Source organism: Lampetra planeri, chromosome 40 (assembly GCF_965212315.1).
Source record: "Lampetra planeri chromosome 40, kcLamPlan1.2.h2, whole genome shotgun sequence".
Classification (NCBI taxonomy): domain Eukaryota; kingdom Metazoa; phylum Chordata; class Hyperoartia; order Petromyzontiformes; family Petromyzontidae; genus Lampetra; species Lampetra planeri.
The window spans coordinates 1,596,605-1,613,978 of NC_136146.1; the positions used below are offsets into that span (position 1 = coordinate 1,596,605).

Genomic DNA, 17,374 nt, shown 5'->3' on the forward strand with positions numbered 1-17,374 from the left:
TGGGGAGGGGTTGGGTGGGGAGGGTGGGGCTGGGTGGGGAGGGGTGGGTGGGGAGGGGCTGGGTGGGGAGGGTGGGGAAGGGCTTGGTGGGGAGGGTGAGGGGCTGGGTGGGGAGGGTGGGGCTGGGTGGGGGGTGGGAGGGGTGGGGCTGGGTGCGGAGGGGCTGGTCACCCCATGGTGCCTTTATTAAAATCAACGTTTAACCTACTCACGCCGGCTTGTGCCTGCCCTCATAGTCTGGCATATTTGCGGAATACACCACGCCGCCGTTGACCCTGGCCATTGACCGAGCAACCCAACGTTCCTACCGGCTCCCTCCGCAGGAATGTGTTTAACGAGTGGCTGGAAGCGTCAGTGGTGTGGCCAGTTAAGTGAAGGAAGACGTTCCTTACATCCCTAGAAGGAGGTTGTATCACCTACACGTACAGTCTGTTTTTCAGCCCAATGCTGGATGGGAGCTTACCCACACCATGTGGGTCGCGGAGGTTATTTGACCACACTTCACCATGCTGGTCAGTGCGGGTTGGTGAAGGTGGAGGAAGCAGAGAACTGCAATAGATTTCGATTTAAAGCTTTCGTGACTGCAGGGATTCATCTTCGTGGTTCTTTCGGTAAAGTCACGTAGAAGGGAAGTAATAAAATAATAAAAAAATAATAAAAAAATAGAACTGCTATAGATGTTGCCGCACTGTCCTCTACTGCCCACAACGCCTACTGCACCTGTTCTATGCATGGTGGTCACCATTCAAGAACTATCCAGGCTCAGCCTTGCTTCGGGCTTCTGCTGGAGAAGGTATGCGTGGTTGCTTTGCTTGTCACCTTCATCCCTACAACTTGCTGCACTCTCGATTGTCTAAATCCTCAGTCTCTCAACTCCGCACGTGACTAATTGGTTCGGTTTGTCCCCTCACTCCTCTCTCACTCGTAACATGGAACGCGTCTCCCTAGTTCTGAAGCCGATTCTCCTGGGCTCCCCATTCACTTGTCCATAGCAATGCCCCCTCTCCATAGCAATGCCCCCTGTCCATATCAATGCCCCCTGTTCATACCAATGCCCCCTCTCCATAGCAATGCACCTCTCCATAGCAATGCCACCTCTCCATAGCAATTCCCCCTGTTCATAGCAATGCCCCCTGTTCATAGCAATGCCCCCTCTCCATAGCAATGCCCCTTGTCCGGGTTTGATCAGAGCCGTGTGGCCTCCTCAAGCCACCAAATTTTACTAAAAACTAAACGTTACTGAAAGACGCAAAGAGTATAAACTAAACTGTGTTATTTCACCATGTAAGGCCCACTGAGCGAATATAGCTCTTTGTTTAGAAACGACCTGGCCACAATTGATAGCTAAACGAAGTGGCTTGTCACGTGGAAATTGATAGCAGCCAAATACTATGATCGCACAAAAAATCTAAATGGGGAGAGCAAAACCGAAGGACCCAGAGAAAAAAAAATCCACGCAACCACGGGGAGAGCATGAAACTCCAAATATACAGGCCCGAGGGTCTGGATCGAACGCACGACCTCCTGCACAACAGGCAAGGTAGTTAACATCTCGCCACCATGGCGCCTGAATCAACGCCTGCGAGGAAAGGCACTGGTTTTCATTCGCTGCTCCGTTTCTCTGGAACGGGATTCCCAATGATCTCTGTATTCCACAAACACCTTGAATCGGAAGAGGCACTGTGTTAAATGAATGCTGATTGACACCAGCAGTGATGGACAATTGTCCAGGCTTTTGGAGAGCTCACTTTGGGCTGACTCAGGCGCAATCTATGTGGGTTTGTGCTTGTGGGTTTTATATAAATATATAAATCATTCGGCTGATGCCAATTCCACATCGCCACCAATCAATGTGGAAGCAAATGGGATTTGAAGCCACGTATTGGGTGGCAAAAGGTTGTGGTTCGAGTCGTGTTAAATGCCCTTGGCAGACCCCAGTGTCAGGGAGACATTTATATAGAGGATATATAAAGAGACATTACAGTATTAATTTACCGAGAACAGACTGAGTCTCAAGGCAGTTTTTTTTTTTTTACATAAGGTCGTTGTTTGAGACGTTTGGCCACGTTATTGGCACCGCATTAGTGCGACGGGAAAACCGAGTGTCTGAAGAAAATTCCAAGCGTACAAGGGAATAACACCGAAGCTCTCCACATGTTAATTGGGCGCTCATTTGCATTTTTCTTGAGAACAAATGAAAGATCAAGTATGGCCGATATCTAACACAACCCAAGAACGATGCTTATAGCAGATTGTTAATACGCACACCAATCAATAGAACTGTAATCACAAGCGTAAACAATTCCATAGCGATGTTTTAGATGAGCGATGGCTACCAAAACAAAATCCAGTTGCTGCTGCATATACACGTGGTGATGTCACACGATCCCTGTTGTAGATAAAAAAAACATATCCAGCGAGTGTGAATGCCGTAATTAGTGTGGCGGAGGGAAAAAAATGATCCTGGGGCAATACACTGCATGGAACCGTACATCGCAAGACAAACCAAAATAAAAAAAAACAAAGCGACCTTCGCAAATTCTATTTTGGTCCTTGGAATAAACCACCGTGCAATTCTGCAGGATTCGTGAAGGAGCTTCTGCGGAATCCTTGTAAGAATTTAATTCTGCCGCTGCGTAATTCGTATCCGTAAGGCGTTGTTCGCCGCTGGGGTCTTCTAGCAGGGGGATACGTGCTCCTTATTCCATCACGGCTTAATTACACGGTCGTAAAAATAAAAAAAACGGAAACGCGGAGAGGGCGTCCTTGCATCCATTCGGCCCCTTGCGACGACGGTACAGTTGACTGGTGCCGTCCACGAAGCTACGGGGGGGGGGGGGTAGTGGCTGTGATGTGGAAGCTGCAGCAGCAGGGCTTCACCGCCGAGCCAATAAATAAAGCCCCGCTGTAATTGTGTGGCGATTCCGAGGGGTTGGTGGGGGTTGCTGGAGGTAGCACCGTGATTCATGGTGCGGGACGGTGACACCCAGAAACACTGCTGACATCCCTGGGCAAACCTCCTCACGCCCACGAGGCGTCGATTATTGATAGGTAGCGGAGCTGTCGTTGATGCCATGGTCAATCCACTGCTGGCCAAAGGGGGGGCTCCTACACCCAAGCCGTCGCTTCGTCAAGGAGCATAAACCACCTCAATGCGAACTCCGTTCATCCTCGCAGCAGCAGCGGCTATTGGCTGAGACATCGAACAAAGGCGGTGGTCACCGCATTGCGCGGCGCTTTAAGATGCGCCTTCTGCGGCCGTCTGGAACGCTCTTCCTCCCGATATTAGGACGCAACTGGAGCTGTGCCACTTTTAAATCTCGATCGCAAACAAATTTCTTAAAAACGGATTTTTGTGTTTGGTTTGCTGTCCTTCCCCCCGCACCTCCGATTAGCACGGTAGGCTACGTACGGCGCGAAATAAGTTCACGCCTCTCACGATCCTGGTCTTCCTCTCGGACACGTCCCATTGCTTGGCTGCCACTCGGTAAATAATGTCTGACCATTGCCCTTCGTCCCTTCCTGCGAAGTGTGACGCCTTCAACCTGCTGGGTGCGTTCTCTAATCCGTGTTGTCCTCGCCGTCTCGCAGTGGAGGCATTCGGCACGTGCTTCTTTTGTTGACGCCACTCTCACTACTGCCCGAATTAACAAGTGCCTTGCGCCCTTGTCCACGCGGATTGATGCGCAGTGTGGAAAGGCTGGAAACCCGTCCATGTTATGTACAACGTTTATTGTTACATCTGAATCACAGTTCCTATGATCACTGTTACATTCACCATGGGAACCTCATTTGCCAGTAAAAATATGATAATTGGTTTTTTACCCTTCTATCTGGCAACAAAACTGACATCTTTATACAAGGAGTCATGTTTGCATAGACCGCAATACCTGCAGTCATAATACAAACAGATGACGCCAAAACGCCTTTTGGCGTCATCTGGTCCAACCTATGTGAGACTAGGCTCTAAGGAAAGCTGTCTCGGGTGTGGACCAATCAACTTCAAGGACAGTGCACATTATCAGAGCTATGTCTTTTGTTTGTATTATGACTGCAGGTATTGCGGTCTATGCAAACATGACTCCTTGTACAAAGGTGTCAGTTTTGTTGCCAGATAGAAGGGTAAAAAAACAATTATCACTGTTACATTGTTTTTATAGCTTTATTTTGGTGATTTTGAAAACGTTTTGGTTTAGCCATGTTTGTTTGTTGTAGTACAGAGTCGGCCTGATAACTTTAATCTACATTGTCTTATGGTTGTTATTGTTTGACTTGCATCCTACTGGGATTTTTGCACACAGCGTTGAAATACGGTGTGTTTTTCTGGAAGACTTTGCTGTTTTTTCCAGGATGTTGTCTGTTGAGTTTCATCACTTTAAGATGTTTCTTGTTCATGTTTTTTTTGCAGTTGCACCCGAGTCAAGAGCCGCATGGCTCACAGGGTTATACCTAATACATGAAAATGAAATGAAACTGAACACGAGTTGCATTTCGAGCCGCGTCACACGCCAGTGGCAGGTGTCATCAGAAGCTGTCCTGTGCGGCCTTTAGGTTTACTCGGCCTGAATCGAAAACCCGGCGCAGTGAGTGAACATCAGCACTTGCGGCGAAAACGGCGTGCCTTGAAAAGGTGCCGGCTGACGAAAATTGTCCCATCAGACTGTTTGGTCAAATTGTGGATACTTGGATGTGTTTTTGTGCATTGTTTATTTAACAGAATACTACAACTTAAGCTATTAAATAGAATGCATCGGTGACCTACACGCATCAATATTGTAAATGTTGCAGATTACTGCATTATGAGCAACATTGGAATTATAAATGCAGGAAATATTACGCTGCAACGTGGTTGTGTCAACATAAGTTTCTGCAGCACTGTAACAGTGGGAATGTTTGAATTTTAAAAATTATGAGCAGAGAAAACAAATCTACATATGAGCATAAATGTTTAATTCGTGAAATTATTACCAATATGTAATATTGCCAAATCTCATGCTTTATATGGTACTGATGGGGGAAATGAACAGGAATTAAATGATTTAGAAATTATGCTTCTTAAATTGGGACAGTCTTGAAAATCTGCATATTTATTTACAAAGCCTGTTCTTTCCTTTGATGAATGATTACAAATTTGGGTTCATTGTTACTCCGTTCATGCTGCTTTGAAAGCTGCAAGTTTGCACTTCTGGGTTTGTGCTAACTGCTGCACTATTGGTATTAAGTTTCAGAGAATGATTAATGCTTCCACGCAGTGCTCTAAAGTGCAATTTTTCTTGCAAGCTCACAATTCATTAGGCAGAGCATTCAAATGTAAAAAAAATAACAATCAAAAGATCCTTCAGTACCATTTCCGGTGCGCGCATTTCAACGTCGTTACATTGTTAATTGTCAACTCGCACACCACGGACAAATAAATAACATTTTACCGTGGACATTCGTTCAAATATTCCCATCGACGACGGCAGCTCGTTTTCAATGCGGCGCTCGAATTAGGGGCGATCGTCAAAAGGAACGCGGCAACGGCGTCACGCGCGACCTCGTTCGTCATTATCCAGTCGCTCGGAGCCGCGACCTGATTCTATCCCCATACCCCCGGCAAATTCCACCGCGAACTGGGACGACGCGATACGTCTTAGCGCTAATGCACACGAGCCTTGTGGCACGGCCCACTGGGGGGAGTCGCATCAACAGCTCCCCACTCCCTTGCTCCCCGTTCGGCGTAGAGCGGTGGCTTACGCATTCTAATGGGGGTGATGGGGAGGAATTGGCTTCAGCAGCAGCGGCAGCAGCAGCAACTCTTGCAGAGCTGCGGTGACAGGTACAGCGGCAGCGCGCATCCGCACTGGTGGAAGATGTTCAGCAACAATGGTTCTTCACCCTCATGCCCATCACTCCCGTTTGAACAAACACACAGCCACGGTCTCGTTTCGCTGACGGGACGCGCGTGAATTGGTCTGATGTTTTAGTTTGATTCTTTTGTCCATTTATTTGGGGGGGGGGGGGTGGGGAGAAATCCGCCTTTGACTGCGCTCTATACAAGCTCGTGCTGAACCGATTGTGCATTGGGCTTCGTTTCACAATGTTGGTGCGTGTGAATGATTGCACCATTTGCTGGGTATCGCGATGGCTGGTACCTGCTTGTTTATTTACAAGTCACAGCTGACTACTGTCCAGGCTCAAAACCTTGCTTGGTTTGCGGGATGTGACGTGATTTGGGGGTATTTGGGGTCATCGATCATAGGACACGAGGATCATTTGAGGCTTTGCTAGGCAGTGAAAGCTTGACTATGTTACGTGTGATGAATAGCCAATGTAAACAGGATACATGCATAGTGCTACACCGTAGTCTCAACCAGCTTCATGGCCAATGTAAGCTTCCATACAATAATGATATCCTCTTCATGCATACATATATATACGTAATGAATAGGATTACATTCACCCCCCCCCCTCTGGCCTTCGCCGCTGAGAGGCTCACAGTGATCACAACAACGTTACTCTAACACCAGAAGCAGGACATCTTTTTCTTCGCAATTTTGGCAACTTGCCTGATGAAGCTGGTTGTAGTCACCGGCGGAGCGAGGTACTCAAATTGTGAAAGTTGTGGGTTTTTGTCTCCAACACACTGCTGTACTGAGCTAGTGACTAATCGTCACGTTCAGTTTACGTGACGAACCTCACCAATTGGCTGTCGGGTGGTGGTGGGTTAACGACACATTTATATTTACGCGATCTAACCCAAAACAACATTTATTCTGGATATCCATCATGGGACCTCATTTGCCAGTACCAATATATGAGAATAGGTTTTCCCATTTTTGTCTGGCAACAAAACAGGTGTTAAGATGTTAAAACACCAAACTGAAATCTTTTACAAGGAATCATGTCTGCATTAACCACAATAGTTGTGGTCAGAATGCAAAAAAAACATACTCTGATAATATATGCATTGTCCTTGAAACTGATTGGTCTACACCAGAGACTAGGCTGGCCAAAAAGCCTTTTGGTGTCCTTTGGTCTAACACCGTTTGAGACGAGGCTCAAAAGAAAGCTGTCTCTGGTGTGGACCAATCAGTTTCAAAGACAATGCATATATTATCAGTGTGTTTTTTGTTTGCATTCTGACCACACACATTAATGCAGACGTGATTCCTTGTAAAAGGGTTCAGTTTGGTGTTTTAACATCTTAACACCTGTTTTGTTGCCAGAAAAAAGGGGAAAACCCTATTATGGATATCCACTTCCTTAGGGTTATATTCACATTTATAGTTGATTTACATCTGACAGAGATCAGACTGACTGTAAATAACCCTTAATGTAAGTGTGTCTGCACTGAAGCATTACTTTTTAATCGGGTTCCATTAATAAATAATAATTCACAAATAGACACGCAAAATGTTTTGACGCTTCAACACTCAGAATCAAAAACGATGTTGTAAGTCCTGCGGAGAATGTAGCACGTTGCAAAAAATGTGACTTGTTTTTACGTCGAAAAAACCAGGACATGTTTGAATGCTACGCACGTGGAAAAAAACATCATGTACGTAACTGAAGGTTGGATAGAACAGTGTATGGAATCATTGCTAAATGAACACAATACTGTGCAGACCCGTGCCAATCCCAGTACCCATGTTGGCCATGAGGGTTCTCTCACAGACTGATCAGTGTGGGCCACTTACCGCTCATGTTAGCTGTGGCCACGATTAGAGTACAGTACAACAAACCACTGCAACATATCTCTGCTGCAATATATAAATACGCTTATTTAAAATATATATAAGTTTACATATCTTTTTTACTATTTTTATTTTACCAGGTAAAAGCCCACTGACCTATGTAGCTCTTGTTCAGAAGCGACCTGGCCACGATTGAAGGCTCAACGAAGTAGCGTATTACTATGTGGAAATGTACAGCAGCCAAATGCTCTGAATGCACGTTGATTCTGAATGTGTAGAGAAAAAAACGGAGGACCCGGGAGAAAAATCCACGCAACCACAGGGAAAACATGCGAACTCCAAATATACAGCAGCAGGCGTCAGGGTCGGGATCGAACCCACGACCTCCTGTGTACCAGGCGAGGCAATTAACATCTCGCCACCACGGCACCCCTGTGCAATCAAAATACGATCAAAATATTCCCCGACAAATCCAGCGGACAAACATCCACAGCCAGGGATCTCCATTAACAAATCTTGACCCAGCCCCGGATTTCCTCGATACAAAGGTAAAGGTGCAGCTCTGCAATTTTTTGCTCAGACCCCTGCTGGTGGAAGAGCCTCCACGACAGCGAGCTCGAGAGAGTCCCCCCCTCTAGGTGGTCCTGTATTTGGCCTACTCCTTCATTCTGGCCAGACATCTTGCAATACAACTAACTAAACGATGGTTATTCTTCCAACGTATGGCCCACTGAGCTATGTATCTCTTCTTTCAGAAGCGACCTTGCCACAAATGATAGCTCAACCAAGTGGCTTGTCGCGTGCAAATGTTTCACAGGCAAATACTCTGAACGCATGCTTCTAAACGTAGAGGGAAAAAACCGAAGGATCCGGAGAATAATCCGCGTGGACACGGGGAGGACTTGTAAACTCCAATTATACAGGCGTCGGGATCGAACCCACAACCTCCTGTATTCAAGGTGAGGTAGTTAACATTTCGCCACCGTGTCATCCGAAATGGGTTGGGAGTGCTCACATTTTACCCCACAACAAGCCACCAGTTGTGGTGTCGTCGTTTTTATAAACTGTTGGATGGACAGAGGCATGGGGATGAAAAAAAAAACATTCTCAATATTTTGTGCTGCCATGGCAGTAGATCAAATCAAACAAGCGCACCTCTGGAATGCAAGTCCAGTGTGCTAACCGCATGTGTGCGTACGAATATATTAAGCCCCGGGGCAGTTAGTAGTGAGTCTAAAAGCACCCAACCGTTACACTTTCATGGGAAGCTCGCACGAGAGAAATCCGCGCAAAATCTCTCTCCTTAGTAACAGGTGGGTGACCCGTGCTAAGAGAGGGTCACACTCAGGTCACTGTCATTCCCATCGTTTTTTTTGACATCGGGTTTGAGCCCCTGTGAGTCTCGCCATCGTAATGCCGTCAATGGACTGGGCTGTCTGTGCTCCCTGGGCAAACACTCGATAAAAACCAAACATTTCTCTCTCTCCACGCTTAGCCTATTTTAGTCGACGCATTTCAGAATGGAAATCGAAAATATGTTTGAATATTCCTCCAGTATGGAGGAATCTTATATTCCTCCAGTATGGAAGAATCTTCATACTAGAGGAATCTTCATGCTGGAGGAATCTTCATGCTGGAGGAATCTTCATGCTGGAGGAATCTTCATGCTGGAGGAATCTTCATGCTGGAGGAATCTTCAAACTGGAGGAATCTTCATACCGGAGGAATCTTCATGCTGGAGGAATCTTCATGCTGGAGGAATCTTCATAGTGGAGGAATCTTCATACTGGAGGAATCTTCATGCTGGAGGAATCTTCATACTGGAGGAATCTTCATACTGGAGGAATCTTCATGCTGGAGGAATCTTCATGCTGGAGGAATCTTCAAACTGGAGGAATCTTCATACTGGAGGAATCTTCAAACTGGAGGAATCTTCATACTGGAGGAATCTTCATGTTGGAGGAATCTTCATACTGGAGGAATCTTCATGCTGGAGGAATCTTCATGCTGGAGGAATCTTCATGCTGGATGAATCTTCATGTTGGAGGAATCTTCATACTGGAGGAATCTTCATACTGGAGGAATCTTCATGCTGGAGGAATCTTCATGCTGGAGGAATCTTCATAGTGGAGGAATCTTCATACTGGGGGAATCTTCATACTGGAGGAATCTTCATACTGGAGGAATCTTCATACTGGAGGAATCTTCATATGGAGGAATCTTCACACTGGAGGAATCTTCATCCTAGAGGAATCCTCATGCTGGAGGAATCCTCATACTGGAGGAATCTTCATACTGGAGGAATCTTCAAAGTGGAAGAATCTTCATACTGGATGAATCTTCAAACTGGAGGAATCTTCAAACTGGAGGAATCTTCATGCTGGAAAAATCTTCAAACTGGAGAAATATTCACACTGGAGGAATCTTCATCCTAGAGGAATCCTCATGCTGGAGGAATCCTCATACTGGAGGAATCTTCATACTGGAGGAATCTTCAAAGTGGAAGAATCTTCATACTTGATGAATCTTCAAACTGGAGGAATCTTCAAACTGGAGGAATCTTCATGCTGGAAAAATCTTCAAACTGGAGGAATCTTCATACTGGAGGAATCTTCATACTGGAGGAATCTTCATGCTGGAGGAATCTTCATACTGGAGGAATCTTCATATGGAGGAATCTTTAAACTGGAGGAATCCTCATGCTGGAGGAATCTTCATACTGGAGGAATCTTCATATGGAGGAATCTTCAAACTGGAGGAATCCTCATGCTGGAGGAATCTTCATACTGGAGGAATCTTCATACTGGAGGAATCTTCAAACTGGAGGAATCTTCATAGTGGAAGAATCTTCATACTGGAGGAATCTTCAAACTGTAGGAATCTTCAAACTGGAGGAATCTTCAAACTGGAGGAATCTTCAAACTGGAGGAATCTTCATGCTGGAGGAATCCGACGAGCTATGAAGCTCTTTTTCAGAGATGTCCAGGAGGGGCGGGTGAGTCCACACGAGCCAACTGACTACACTCATTTCGGACAATGATCGGTTTTGATTGTCCTGCTCTTGATTGTTACTTAAAAGTAAAGAATAATAATAATAAACAAATCGATATATTACATGGGTCAATTACAGTCACACTCTTTTATAACAATATTAATTTATATCAATTTATCAACCGATTTCTGTATTATGGTCTTTCTGAACGCTGTGGTCTTGGGGGTTGTTTGGTCATGCTGCACTGCCCTGCTCGGGCAGGCTGAGTGAAGCTCAGAGGGCTCGGAGATCGTTCAGATATCTCGCACCTCCGATACGGTGCAAAATGCGTTTAACGTAAATACAATAAATACAACAAAAACACAGGTCCCCCGTGTAGCCTGTACAGACTGTTGGGGCAAGTGCTGTTAGCGAGCACCTATGAAGGCAGGCACAGCACACGAGGGGGTGGGTGGCAAGCACCACGCTCAGTTGCCTTATTCTCTCTCTATTGGCGCGGTTCAGATAACCGTCGCTGATGTTGGCCGTGAGCGGGAATCAAACTCGAGTCATCGCTGTGCCACGGCTCCCACAACATACATACACAACGTATACATGTTTCGATTTAAAGCTTTCGTGACTGCAGGGATTCATCTTCTTGGTTCTTTCGGTAAAGTCACGTAGAATGGAAATAATAAAATAATAAAAATAAAACACAACGCAAGCAGCCGTCCTCAGGTGAAGAACAGGTCTGTCGAGAAGACGGAGGTGTGTCAATCAGACTCTGTCTTCTCGACAGACCTGTTCTTCACCTGAGGACGGCTGCTTGCGTTGTGGCCGAAACGTCGTGAGAATTATCTTATTATGTTTTATTTTTATTATTTTATTATTTCCATTCTACGTGACTTTACCGAAAGAACCAAGAAAACGTATACATGAACACATTAGCCATGATTGAGAGTTGAACTGGGGGCACCATGCGCTCGCCACTGCACGATCTCTCAATCCGCCCAGTTTTATCACTTCGAACTTTTGACCTCGTGCTCAAAGTCTATTTTTTTTAGTGAGAGTTCCCCTATTGTACATGTTCATGATCATTTTGTGATACGTAGAATCCAGTTTCACGTCGAACTCGGAACGTTATCTAATGGAGAAAGGCATTGCATGTTAACATCTGGCAGTTCACCCATCTGGCAGTTGTTTTGTTGTTGAATGCAAGAACACACTGGGCTGGCTTTGAAAATTTATCGTCTCAACGGCAAGCTTGCTTAAGCCAATGATGCTGAATAAACACACTCCCGGAATGTTCGTGGCTGATGGAATGTGTAAAAAAAATGTTTTTACGGAAACAGACAAATATTGGTCAGAGGCATATCATTTGCTTATTTAATTTTTTATTCTACACGAGTTCTGTGCATTGGACAGGGCTTCGCTTGTGTAATCTCAAATCCCAAGCAGAAGTCTGCTCGGCCAGGCTGAGTGTGTGCAGCTTGAATTGTTGAATATATTAATTCACCTGTGCACATACACTTTGAGTCACATGCAAATAACATTGTAATTGAAGTACCCATAACTAATATTACTGGACGCTATTTTATTCCAGGTTTAAAAAATATGTGTTTATTGAGAGACGAGATTATGGTAATAAAACAAATCCACTCAAGGACAACAATGAATAATGTTTAAAATAATAGAATGCATATGTAATTATTATTATTTACAAAACGATATTGTATTAGAAATTTTAAGATGATGAGTTTGTATATATATAAATTACATATCTGAATTTGGAGCTTGCAAATGTACGTGCTATTTGTAGTATCTGGAGCCAATCATGGACATGTTATTTATACTAAAACTAACATATGTGACGTGTGCAAACCTGGCTTTCACGCTTCAATGGATTGCGATTTTAAAATAACTCAAAATGAAATGGGTAAGTCGAATTATTACATTATTTATTCACAAACTACACAAAGAATAATTACTTCCCCAAAAATACACAGATGGCCACGTCTTCTGTGTATACATGTGATGTTGTTCTTGTGTTTATAATTTCGATGCACAATACACTTTATATCCTGGGCAAGTATAAACCACGTCTGTTTACCATTTAACTGAAGAAGTCCTCTCTGGAGGAATAACCAAGCTGCTTCACACACAAGACACTAATTATTTGTACACAAAAAAAGCAATCAAAGTCTAATTGAAAAATAGCAAAGTCTCCCTTTCATTTTTCACGTAAGAAATGTTTGGAATTTTAAGAAACCCGTGCGTCTTCTGGGCACGAATTCCCACCACAGGGCTGATTTTTGTTGTGGCTCGATTGAATGTCAAAATGACAGTGGAATGAAGAGTGCCATGCTCCATTAACAATTTAGTTAACGGTGTCGAAGGCTGTGCATCACACCGATTGATCCATTATTCCAGCGGACCGTTTATTAATATGCTGCTTTAACCTCTGTCGCAAGAACAACATTATAATGTGCACTGTGCCCACAAATCAATCTACACCGAGGTGTGTATCGTTTCGTTTCTGCTTGCGATAGCCCACGAGCCTCGGGGGTTTGTCAGTGCCACCTGGATTGGCAAATGCTACTCATGTCCACCATGGGCAGTGCACTGTTTGTGTTGTAGACATGATTCCTATTTATTGTCATATTCCGTAGATGTTAGTATCACGTTGCGTTTTACCCTCCCTTCCCCTCCAAAATCAACTGTGTCTTCCAAACATACTGCAGTTAATTTATTTTCTCATGAAAGCTACCACACTGTGACCTTGCTATCACGCATTGATGCAATGCAGGGATTAAAACAAATGACTCAAGAAAATCCACATTAGTGTTTGGCACCCTGGGTGTTTCTCATAGGATATGTTAGCCAACGCTTGCTGGTGTATACATGACAAAGGACAATCGTGCATAGCCTGCAATTTTGTTTTTGTCACGCAGGCTAAATGTGCAGCTTCATTTCGTCTCGACCCGACAATTCCAAGTGGCTCGGTCACGGACAAGCAGTGAAAATTGTGCCAGTGGCCAACACCGTTTCAGTGCCCGTTCGTGTAATCCTTCACATTCCTCCGTATGCTCTCCAGAATCAATCCCAGAGCAGCAACCTGTCCTGTACACGCAGCAGCTGGCTGGCCGGGGTAGTCTTGGCAAAGCTCGCGAGGACAATAGACTGCCATCTCCAATAAGACCACTGGGGAGACATGCGCCTCGATTTCGGAGAGCAGGCACAACCCACCTCTCCCAGGTGTGCCTCTCCAAATTGGTCACGCAACTACGGTACGATTCTGGGGGGGGGGGGGGGGGGGGTCAAACAGATGGTGTTTCCCATAGGAAGATATGTACAGACAGATTAACATAAATGGCTTTCTCCGTAATGCGACAATGCACTTCGAAGCAATGCCTTGCAACGACGGGATGATTTTTGCGGCGTGCAGAGGTGCGCAACGCTAATTTTAGCTCGCCCCCGCCTCTCCCGAGGAAGGCTGCTTCAATCGAAGCCTCTCAGTGTGCCTCCTCCACGTTTCTACCTCCCCTCGCACCCAACGCTGTGCTGCTGCAAGAGGTTGTCTGCGAGCGATGAACCCATTTCAACCCTGTCGGCTGCCTTGTTTCCAATTCCCTCTATATTTACCACCGACGACATCTGCCGTTCTGGCAACAACAAGAAAAAACTGTGAGGAATTGGTGACTTCCATCAACGGCATTTGCAATCAGTGGGTCAACGTGTGCGTGTGTCTGCTATAGCCTAAAGTGCAATGTTGCAAATGAAGCCCAGTTGAATTTTAAACACTTAACAACGGCAAACTGGAGACCTGGATCTCCCTGGAAAAAGAAATAATGAGTCTCAGTGGACTCACACCTGATTAATTAAAGCACGCCAGTTGATTGAACATTTGGCTCAATTTTTAGATAAAAATCACTCACATTTTTTTGCGAGCTGTTTATATATTATGTATGAGATATATTTTTTGGGATTATTAAAACTGCCAGCTGAGAACTGAACTGTTGCCCTTTTATGAAAGGACCTGTATCAGTGTCTGTGGCAATTATGTGACCTCAAGTGTTAAATATATTTTTTATAAACAAGGAAAGTATAGTAGCACTGCACTTTAATAATACAAAAAATGCAATTTGCTGCTTGTTCACCAACATGTTATTTATTTATACACCTCCCCCCATATATTGGCGTATTTACTTTTAAAAATAGACTTCACATTTGATTTGAAGCGTACGTGACTGCAGGAATTATTCTTTGGTTATTTAGGTAAAGTCACGTAGAAAGAAAATCAATTAAATAATAGAATACGACGTTTCGATTGCAACACAAGCAATCGTCATCAGGTAGAACTAAATTTGATAGCGACAAAACACAGACACGGAGACACACAGACAGACACACAAGCAGAGAGAGAGAGAACACAGAGAGAGAGAGAGACACACAACATAGACACACATTGATGAAATTTCGGGAGGCAGCATGCTGCCTTGGCTAGATTTTATTCTCGGTTGAGCGCTGAGATTATCCGTCTTCTATTTGTAGAAATTTCAATGCTGCTTTGTGTCTCATGGTCATAAATAGTTGTTGATGCTCGTGTAAGTATGCAGTGTTTGATAAAGATGGTACATTAATCGTTGCACCTTCTGATACCCGACGAACAAAAATAAGTGTGCGGTCAAGGCACGCAGAAAACTGCGAATCAGCAATTTACACCGTGGCATTAAAGCAGTAAATCGTGAGCGCTCCTGTCCACTGAACGATCAGAGCATCATTTTTACCATCCCTGTGCGAGTCATTGAACAGTATATTGCTGGGCAGGATATTTAATATGCGATTAATGAATGATTTGGTTCGTGGGATGCACGTACTGAGTGTGTAAGTGCTTGTACAGCTTCTACAAGGACATGTTCTACAAGGGGACTGCAATTGCTCTGCACCATTCTTTCTTCACAGCTAGAAAATCAATGTAGAAAATAAAATTAATTTTGGGCTTCTGCAGGGAATTTCGAATTTATAGATCCAATTGCAGGCCCCTAAATTGCCTCTGTCTCGTCTTAACTGATTTTTCGAAGAGGAAAACATTACCTCGAGTGATTAACTGTGTATTTTACCCGCGACAATGACCCAATGTCCTAATCGGTGTTTTAATTAGGCATTGTTGGTAAATTGTTATTTTTGTTCAATCATCCACAAAGAAAGACAAACATTGTGTTCAATTTCAAGATTCCTTTTTTTCATTCAGTAATTCTATTTTTCACATGACTATTATATGATTCATGCATTACCCTTGGGCTTATTCTGTATTTTCTTAGATCCCGCTACAATGTGTGTGTGTCGATACTGAAGTGTATGATTACATTTTTATACAATTATCCTACGTAACATTTACTGAGTGGTTGTTAATTAAAGGAACATTTCCGCTACGTGAAAAAGTGTTCATTTCACAGATCACCTTGTAAAAGATTAAAGCGTCGGTGTTATCCTGCAATTAAACTTCCTTCGTGCAATTGTTTGTTTTGTAATGCAGAGTGCAACCCGATCTGAAAAGCATATCAAGGTCATCGTTGGAAACCAAACCCAATCTGCTGACAACAAAACCCATTGCATATAGCCGTTTCAATTCTCCTCGTTTGCAAGTGCCGAGTGAGATGCACATATTGCTAAGCAACGACGCTGGATTTTCTTTTATATTTTTGAATACGAATGCTCCTGTGTCATGTAAATATCAGATAATTCCACGGTGACAGAGAATGCATTTGGAAACCAGCGATCGCTTGAGACGAAAGGAAATATACGAAGGCAAGCAAACACGCATGCAGACACGTGATAAATACGGCTGCAAATGTAACAGCCGCATGCCAACGAGAGGAATGCAAAATATGTACGGAGTGCATTGCCTTACCTTGCAAACTTCATACAGCAAATTATAGTTTTCATCCTGCTTCTGTGAACCGCAGAGATTGCATCCCATGTTTGGTCTCAGTTGAAGTGGCACAATTAGAGAGAGACCCTTCGCGCAGGGCTATAGGCACGACATTAACAGCAGCAACGAAAAGGTATATTTCCACATCTAAGTAAATTGGAATGAAATATATCTATAATTTTTGAAAACGGGCTAGCGAGATTTTTTTTGTCTTTTCTTTGGGGGCGGGAGGGGGGAGGTAAATAAATAAATAAATAGGGTTGCCTCGTCGCCCGCCGACAACAATGTTCCTGCTGCAGTCACAGCGGCGCTTTCGGACGAATTCCCGCGCACTCGATCGTCAGAAGGGCAGAGCCTGGGCTCAGCAGCAGGTTGCCTTCTTCCAATCGCTGTCCTTCACCATTACCTCGCAGCACCCCCCACCCCCCACCCGCCCTCTTCTCTCGTCCGCCCTGCCGCCTGAGGATGCGGCTGCGTGGCGCGCGCACGCACGCGCGCGTGGGAAGGACACGCGGCACGCACGCGCGCGTGGGGAGGGCACGCGGCACACGGCACACACTCACGCGCGCACGTAAGCACGCACGCGTGGGAAGGACACGCGGCATGCACGCGCGCGTGGGGAGGGCACGCGGCACACGGCACACACTCACGCGCGCACGTAAGCACGCACGCGCGCGTGGGGAGGGCACGCGGCACGCACCCGCCCCCAGATTTCACGCCGTCAAGACGCCGATGCGGGTTTTTCATGCCGACGCTCGCTTTTTAAAAAAACATATAAATATAGGCTCCGCCTCA

At 44.9% G+C, this 17,374-nt stretch overlaps 1 protein-coding gene across 1 annotated transcript in view; it reads right to left on the reverse strand.

The window, feature by feature from the left end:
- LOC144731678 (E3 ubiquitin-protein ligase PDZRN3-like) overlaps positions 1-16,988 on the reverse strand; it is a 66,151-nt gene extending 49,163 nt beyond the window's left edge. Inside the window, exon 1 of the mRNA XM_078612854.1 lies at positions 16,559-16,988. Within this exon, the coding sequence (XP_078468980.1) occupies positions 16,559-16,627 (69 nt within the window). The 5' untranslated portion in view covers positions 16,628-16,988. The remainder of the gene's footprint in view (positions 1-16,558) is intronic.
- Positions 16,989-17,374: the final 386 nt, after the last annotated feature.